General features: G+C 47.6%; 1 protein-coding gene across 1 annotated transcript in view; it reads right to left on the reverse strand.

The window, feature by feature from the left end:
- The window catches only part of TUBGCP5 (tubulin gamma complex associated protein 5), a 68,063-nt gene extending 62,670 nt beyond the window's left edge, over nucleotides 1–5,393 (reverse strand). Inside the window, exon 1 of the mRNA XM_035892903.1 lies at nucleotides 5,213–5,393. Within this exon, the coding sequence (XP_035748796.1) occupies nucleotides 5,213–5,393 (181 nt within the window). The remainder of the gene's footprint in view (nucleotides 1–5,212) is intronic.
- Nucleotides 5,394–8,393: the final 3,000 nt, after the last annotated feature.

Genomic DNA, 8,393 nt, shown 5'->3' on the forward strand with positions numbered 1-8,393 from the left:
CCCTGTTGCTGGTAGTCCTAAAGAAGACTCCCAAATTCAGCGTTCAGCTTTCCAGTGCTTAACAATGGAAAGGACTGTAGGTGAGAGGGAGAAGGTGCTGATGACGGATGGGCTAAACGCGACAGGGGAAAGGAATTGCCTTTGAGTTGTAGCAAGCGGGATTTGTTGGGCAAAGGGCTTGGGTGTGGGGGGGATGAGGGGCTGCTGGTGTTTGATGGAGGAGGGGCAGCTGGAAGCGGTGGCTGGTTTAATTGGAAAAGGCAGCTAGGGGCATGTGGGAGGGACGTGGAGAGAGCAAGCTGGGAGGAGAAGTAGGGACCACGAGCTGGGCTGCAGTGAGGTGCTGGGAATTGCCCCAAGAGCACTGTTCGGAGGAGAGGGAGGGCCAGAGCTCAGGGGGATGAAGAGCAGGGTGAGGCCGAATCTGAATTGTGGAGGGAAAACTGGTAGCTCTTCAAAGTCAGGTCTTCCCGCTTCTCCGTTCACATGGCTGTGCAGGCAACTGGGGGTGGGCCAGCACCTCAGGTGGAGTGCTGGTCCACACAGCAATGGCAACTTGCCTTCCGCTATCCCGTTCTCAGCCATACAAACACATATCTCCTGCAAACCAGACTCCTCTCCTCCCCTCTGCATAAGGAATTTGTTAACTGCCCCACAGCTCTCCTATAGCAGCATCGGGGTGGGAGGCACAGGAAGAAGTGCTCTCCTGCAAAACCAAGGTTGTCAAGCTTAAGCTTGTAAAAATAGTGTCTTCCCCCACCTCCCAATACTGTCAGGCTCAGCTTGTGAGTGCAAGGGGTGATGTGAGAGCTGTCTCATCCAGCTGCCTTTGCCGGAGGTGCATTCGGGGGTGCCTTTGCGGTCCCTCCGGCAGCGGGCATTACCCCCAGCCGCCAGAACAGAGGGGTCTGGAGGGGGCCCTTGCCCGTGTCCTTGGTCCAAGTGACAGATGTTTGCACACTGGATTGAAAAGTTCCAGTTCTAGCAGTGACTCACGTGTGTATCACTGACATCTATTGTTTTCAGTATGAGCTTTTTAAAAAATGCCAGGAAGCCTCTTGTATGCACACGCTGTTACAGAGACATTCAATGTTTGTGCTGCAAAGTCAGTCAAGCTCTGAAGGAAATCTGCTGCCTCCCCTTTCATGCTCCTTGACTGTCACTTATCACAGGTGCTTGGTTTTTTTCCTCTACAGCACCTGGTCAATCCAGGAGGTTAGACCCACCTGGGGCAGGAACGGATCACGCAACACGTCTGGCACCGTGAACACTGCCTGGTCCATGGTAGAAACTAGAAAGTGCGCAGGACTCTGGTAGGAGAGGATGAGGGCAGTGTCTCATGGCTGAGGTATTCAAAAGCTCTCAGAGGAACTGGACTCAGTCCCTGGCACCAGACTATCTGTGAGATGTTAGACAAATAAGTTAGCTTTTCTGAAGAGGCCAAGTCCGTACCGGGCTGCCAGATGCTGAGAGACACGTTTGGTATGCTGGAGTTGGCTTTGCGGAGCTGCTGTAGCAGCAGTCAGCGTGTGACTGTGCCTGGTGGGGGGCACCGGTGGCTCACGGGGGGACCCTGAGCCCCTGAGCGAGCTAGCTGTGGAAAGGGCAAATGCACGGTGGCATTAACGTGTTCTTCCTCCCAGTCGTCCAGGTCCCAAGGGGGGTGAACTCAGATTTTTAATAGATACAGAGAAACGTCAAGTGAAGTCACAGCCCTCCATCTTGGAGAAGACTGAGCTGTGTGGGCTCTTTAGCCTCAAAGTCCAAGTTGAAAGAGGACAGCGGTGTACAGCAGCATGGGCAGCAGTGTGGAAGAGCAGTAATCAAGCCATGGACAATACTGGCATAGGAACAGATGTTTGCACATCAGCAATGAATCACTTCGGCCTGGAAGTTGGGAGAAGTTCGGGTTGGTTTTTTTTTAAACCATGAGAACAGCCTGGCTGCGGAGCAGGAAGGGACGGGGAAAAAAGGAGACAGCTCCATTAATTGAGAAACAGAAAGGAGCTGATGTGGTAGACAACCATGTTACGGTAAGAGCTGAAGCTGTGTGATCCAGGAGCCCTGGGGCCTGTGGAAAGTTCTGTACAGAGTGCTGAGTCTTCTGAAAAAATCAGCTTTAATATAGAAAAAGACCTGAGCCCCCGGTTTAAAGATGCCTTGTACATTTTGTTTGTGCTCTGTGGAAAGGAGGCAACGCTGACCTTCATGGAAATATTGTAAAATAGTTTGTTCTGGAGTACTCTGCAATAGGTTAACGTCTCATAACATTTCATAGGGGGAGATCTGGCAATTTTGTCTTTGCCAGGATTTGAATAAAATGTATTAGAGCTGTACAATAAACCAAGAGGAGAGCAAACCCCCACCACCACCATTAACTCACTCATTTTTGCCCTGGTTTGGTGGTTTGTTTTTTTTTTTGAGAAGGCAGGAGCTGAGGAGGAAGGAAAAGCGGAATATGTTTGTGCCAGCAAAAGCTGCGCGGTCATTCACTTGCGATGGGTGGCAACCCCAGCTGTGTGGGCAAGCGTAGGGTGTGGGGCCGCGCAACCCTGCCCCTCCCCTAGCCGTGGATGAGCTGTCTGTCATGGTTTGCCCCCGATCCGTCAAACGAGTAGCCCCTTGTTCGTGTCTGCACACACATGAAACGGAACTCGCTTCAGGTGTGCCCTGGGGAGCATTTAAAGCGCAGCAAAGATGTTCAGTGCGCTTGCTAAACTCATGGGAAAGGGCTGCGGGAGATCAGCCAGAATACAGCAGAGGCCTCTCCGATGGAAGTTTTGGAAAGCTTTCCTCGGCTTTTCACAAACATTTCAGCTGCTGCTTGAGCAGGGGTGACTTGGGTGAATTATTGTGTGTGTGTGTGTCCCTTTTATTTTGCCAAAACCGGTTTAAGAACAATTAGCGATACCTAGCTTTATGGCAAATGGATTTAAAGACGATGATAGGATGGGACATTTGTCACCTGTCTCAAGTTGTTCTTAAAAATCATTAAGGATGGAGACTTCCTATCCTCCAGCAGTCGTTTGCTCCATTACATCAGCACCTCCACTGTTAACAGCTGCTCTCAGTCGTCTATTTGAATCATTCTGGATTCAGTTTAAGCCTGTTACTGCTCCTACTGGGTGCAGAAGGCAGCCTGCCACCATTTCTCTGTGCTAACTTGGTCTTATCACAAGTGTGTAATTATATGTTTCTTTTTTTTACACAACAACAACAAAAAACCCCCAACTAATCAGCTTTCAAGCCTGTTAGTTTCCAATTCAGGTCTCGAGTTTACAATTCTTGTTTTAATAAAGCGCTTTGGTTTGTTCATCCTTTCATATCGAGCAACTTCCACGCTCCCACTTGCCTCAAGCCCCAGTTCTGCCTTCATGCCACCCGATCAGGTAGCCAGATAAATATTTCAGTCATTTATATAACCGCAATTTCTTGCATGAAAAGAGGTGCTTTGCTTACCTGGGACTTGGTCTTGGCTGCCTTGGTTTTTATGTCAAAGATGTGGAAACTGATAGACAGCAGGACCCCGCCTCGAGCTGCTGTCTGATCAGGCGAGCGACTGCTGGTTACCCTCTGCAGCAAATGAGGAGTCACTTCAGTATGAATTTCATTTTGCACCTTAAATTGTAAATGGGAAACAGTATCTTCCTATCGATTCTCGGTAAATTCTTAGTAAACTCTTAAGTATTAGCTGGCTCTTCTAAGAACTTGCAATTAAAGCAGTTACATTCCGACTGGAGGTAACTGGCCAACAGTTCTTAAACCTTGTTCCTTAATGGGAAAGGAGTTAGTTAAAATCTTGACGAGCGATACAGGTTACGTGTAGCTGCCTTGATACGTCGGCACTGGAAAATGGCCACCCTGCTGCTTTTAGTTTTAAGACTGAATAAACTCGACTTATTTCTAAACTGAGTTTCAGGTTGCTCGGAGCTGTGGAACCGTGTCCGGTCATGCCTGTACCTACAGCTCCACGGATTCCCACCAGGAAGGATTCCAGCTCTGAGACACTGAGCTCCCCAGGGCCGCCCCTGGAGCGCTCTTCGGGGGGTGGAGGCAAAGAGTGAAACCCCTTTACTGGCTATAGAGAAGGTGGGTGATGCCCCATCCTCATGGCCGCAAGCCCACCCTTCTCAAGAGTTAGGCTGTGCCTTTAATAAAGGTTAATTTAAAAAAATCTTTACTATTGCATGGGAGCGGAAGGCCCAAGGATATGTGGGAGAGAAGTGTCTTGTGATCTGTTACAGAGCAGCTCATATAATTTTGAGGTAGACATTTAATTAATACAACTTTTTAATCTTCTAACAATGCTTTGATCTAGGAAGGCAGAAGCAGCGCAGGGCCCTACAGAATAATTCCCGAGCCTTTCTTCTGAATGTCTGCAGGGCTTCACCACTGCTCTACCCGTCAAATATTCATTCCCTCCTGAGTGGTTTCAAACCAGTAAAGGTAAAAACTACCCAGGGAAGGTGACAGTCGCTCCTTAAACTAAACCAGCCGTAGTACTGGAAGCACCTGACTGTGAGCAGTAATTTGAATACCTGTAACGCCATAATTGCAATTAATAGAGAGCAAAGTGTACGTCCTTGGGACAGCCAGGTTTTGGAATAACTGCCAAAAGGTAAAATGAGGTTGATACTGTAACCGAGTGCTTTCATACACGCATAGTATTAGTCTCCAAGTCAAGTGTGAACTTCCACAAGAAAATAAATGGACATCCAGCTTTGAAAATTTTCTTGGCTAAAGGCCCAGGATGGACCACCGTCCTTTTTAGAAGCGTTTTTTTGCTTTCCCTTACTGCTGCCTCTGCCCCACGCAGCTACGGCATCTTTGTGGCAGCACGGAGCTATCGATAGCTTTAGTAACCTGGGGGGAACTTTGTTTACATATGCCCAAAACATGGTAACAGTTAATTCCTTCCTATGAAGGAAAATCTGAAGACCTACAGGAGGAGTTTGCTGGTATTCCCTTCTCCTCCCTTTCTAAACACCAATAGCCAGCGTAAATCCTGGTTTGTCCTCTTTATTTTTGCAGTAGGGCTTCACCAACGTGCACGCTACTTGTGCCTGAGGAGACTTTGTCCCATGGTCCCACCAGACAAAACTTTGCCTACGCAGCCATGGGCACTCCTCCCTTCCACCACCTTAAACCACTCAGCGCTGCTGCTTCTGTGGGGTCTAAACTCAAATTCCTGCTGTTGGCTGATGAGCCTGACCAACAGATACATAGGGTTGAAATTCAACTCTTTGGATAACCCAGCCAGTGCTTGGTTTCTCAAGGTCTGGGTCGTGAGGGACCCTGGGGGGAGCAGGCGGCTGGAGCTCCCCGGCCAGATCCAACCCCGCGGCGGCCGGCTGGTCCCGTGCCCCAGGAGGAGGTGTTTTAAAAGCCACCATCGCCACGCAAGACAAACTCACCGGTGTAATAGGACAGAAACAATTTTCTGTACAGGCTGACTGGTGTGTAGCGAGAGGTGGGGCGTGACTAAGCATGGAGAAGAGCTCGCTCTCCTCTTTTTAGGATAAAGACTGAAAGCGCTGCCGGGAAGGATGAGGTTGGAGCTTCTACAGAAAGACAGGCACATTTCAGTACTGCGGTTGGTATTGAAAATTTCACACCATAAACCAAGTTTCTGTCTATATACGTGTTTAATTACTCATCCTTTCTAGAATAAAGTGCCTTTTCAAGATAGCTGTAGTTTTGCTTCAGGTTATGCCTCCATTTTTCAGATTGCTTATAATCATTTAGTATTTAAATACTATTTCTGGTCCTATAGCAAAATCGAAGACTTGGTTTTGTTTAAGATTTTTAATAGAGATGGATTTGATAATTTCGTTTCATTGATCAGATGGCTCAGAACACGTAGCATATTTAGAAAAAAAGTCACATTTTCAAGCATTACACTATACAAAACTGAATGTAAGCTGTTGCTTTTTTTTCTTAAAAAAAAAAAAAGAAAACATCTCCTAACTTGAAAACCACATGGCTTATGTTACTTGAAGTGCTTTGCAGAAATCACTTTGTCTTGGAGTGTGGATTAGTTTAGGAGGAACAGTTTTTACTTCGTGAACCCACCCTTGGTTTGGGAAAATAAGAGGTAAACAAATTAACAAAATTCAGTTTCATTGAACTGGGTCATGTCATAGGTGTGTTAATCTTGGAACAGAAGCTCTGTTAGACGGATAAACACTTAAACATCATTTACTGATTATATTTATAATATGCAGAGTGGCTGGGATAAAGAAAGACAGCGCGCAGAACATCTGCAGCTCTTCAAGTCCAGTTTAATTCTGATCACCATGCCCTGTCATTATTTCCACTCCTCCCTTGTTTGATCCTGTTCAAATATTCAGCTGGTGTTAGAATACTGAAAATTTACTGAGTACCCTTAAAAAGCTTATTTTCAGAAGAAAGTTCCGACATATTTGAGGAAAACATATTGCAAAAGCAAAAGAAGAATGGTTTGTTTGGACTGAACAACAACAACAAAAAGTTGAAAAGAAGTGGCATTAAAGCATCAATGTTTGGGGCCTCCCAAACAAAGGGGCTCTGTAGTTGTAAGCAGGAACGAGCTGTAATTTTCTTAGATCCCAGTTGTCCAAGATTACACTTGGTAATGCTGAAGAAGATTCCCTTTCTCATGAAATAATGGTTCCGAGCTTTGTAATGTACCCGATTACAAGCTTTCGTGTCTTCCCAAGGATGCTAAAGTCTACTTATTACCGTAAAACCCGATACGCTTCTCACTTGCAGACTCCCTTCCCTCCTCGACCGCAGGATGGTCTGCAGCACAGGGGGCCGTTTGCTCTCACGGAAAGCGGGCAGAGGCACCGGCACTGCCTTGTCGGCCCCCACACCCTTTGCACAGACGGTACGAGAGCGAACGAGTCAAGTCACGCTCCCAAACACAGGGCACCCATGCGCTTCAGCCAAACTTTCCGTCTCAAAAGGCTCAAGAACTACTTCTTCCTAAAACAAGTTCCAGCCTCTTTAAAACCTCCTTGTTGACCCAAATGGACAAGTAGAGTCAAAATGCAGCAACTCGTAACAACTGGAGCCACTCCTTCCAGCTCTTTGTAAGGAAACAAAACAGCAAGAAGAGCCTAAGACAGGTTTCACCTCCTTTGACTGGGACCGTAATATTTCATGCTCAGATTTGCTGATTCTGTGGATTACACTGCCATCAAAAAATAAAGAAGTGAGTCACTGCATGCAAAGTACAGCAAAGCCCTCAGACTGCGTCACTGGGAAGAGGAAGACCGTCCCTGCTCAAAGAAGGTCAGGCTGTGAGCAGAAGATTTCATAAGCTACTGAGGTGCGTCCGTTTCTTCACTGTTCTCATGGAAGAAGCACAAGCTGCGAGGGAAATATTTACCCTGAGGTGTAAGTTTCTGTTTTCATTAAACTGGGAAATAAGCCCAGTGCTAACTGGTCACTACCATAACAAATTCCTCAATTTCTATGCACCTAGTGTGGTTTTGGTGTAAAGCGCGTGATAGGATAACACAAGGTAAGAAAGCCTCTCCACTGGTACCTTACACTGGAGTGACCATCCTGCCTGGGCCCCGCCTCACGTCCTCCCTGAGGACAGGCAAAGCCACCCGCGTGTGCCTGCTTTGGACGGCGCTAACGAGCAGCACTAACGAAGCAGCTTCCGCACTGCACCCTCAGGTCCCCAGCCCGGGGTCTGTGCAGGTACAGCAGAGGGGTTAACGCAAGGCGTCTGCCTCCGGTGTTCATCTCTTCTATTGCAAACTGGGACGGGCTCACTGCTGCGGAGGAGGGGAGAAGCCTCACAGCAGCCGTACCTGACTCGGGCTGGCAGGACGCGCTTCGGGAAAGCCAGGCCACGGAACGTGCCCTTAGTCCTCCCCCAACTCCTCAGCTGTTTGGGGAGCGCCCAAGGCAGAGGCCAGGTTTGGATCACGTCGAGTGACTATCGGTGCAATGGGTCTTGTGGGAAACCCTGACTTTTGAACCTGTTGATACGCTTTTGAATGCGCAGCCTGTGACGGCAAGTTTCACTGTTTGCTCAGGGTAACAACACTGCCTGTGGTTTTGACTTGCTGCTTCATGTCAGCAGGTACCCTCATTTATTTTAGTAACAGGTGAATCGCCTTTTCCCTGTTCTCCTTTGCTATACCATTTTTAATTTTACAAATATCAGACCCTCCTTTGCCACTCTTCGACCCAGCTGAAACAACCCAAGTGTTTATTCATCACGTGAAATTTGCACCATTACCTTTTTGCCCTGCTCTGTACCTTTTTGGGGTTTTTTTTTATGTCCTTTCAAAGATGACCAAAACTGCATGGGATGCTGATAGCAGGGACACACGGGGGATTTATAGAGCAAGAGGGGTTTGATTTTGACTTCGGATCCCAACATTGTTTGCCTT

This window comes from Egretta garzetta, unplaced genomic scaffold, assembly GCF_000687185.1.
Source record: "Egretta garzetta isolate BGI_Z169 unplaced genomic scaffold, ASM68718v1 scaffold370, whole genome shotgun sequence".
Classification (NCBI taxonomy): domain Eukaryota; kingdom Metazoa; phylum Chordata; class Aves; order Pelecaniformes; family Ardeidae; genus Egretta; species Egretta garzetta.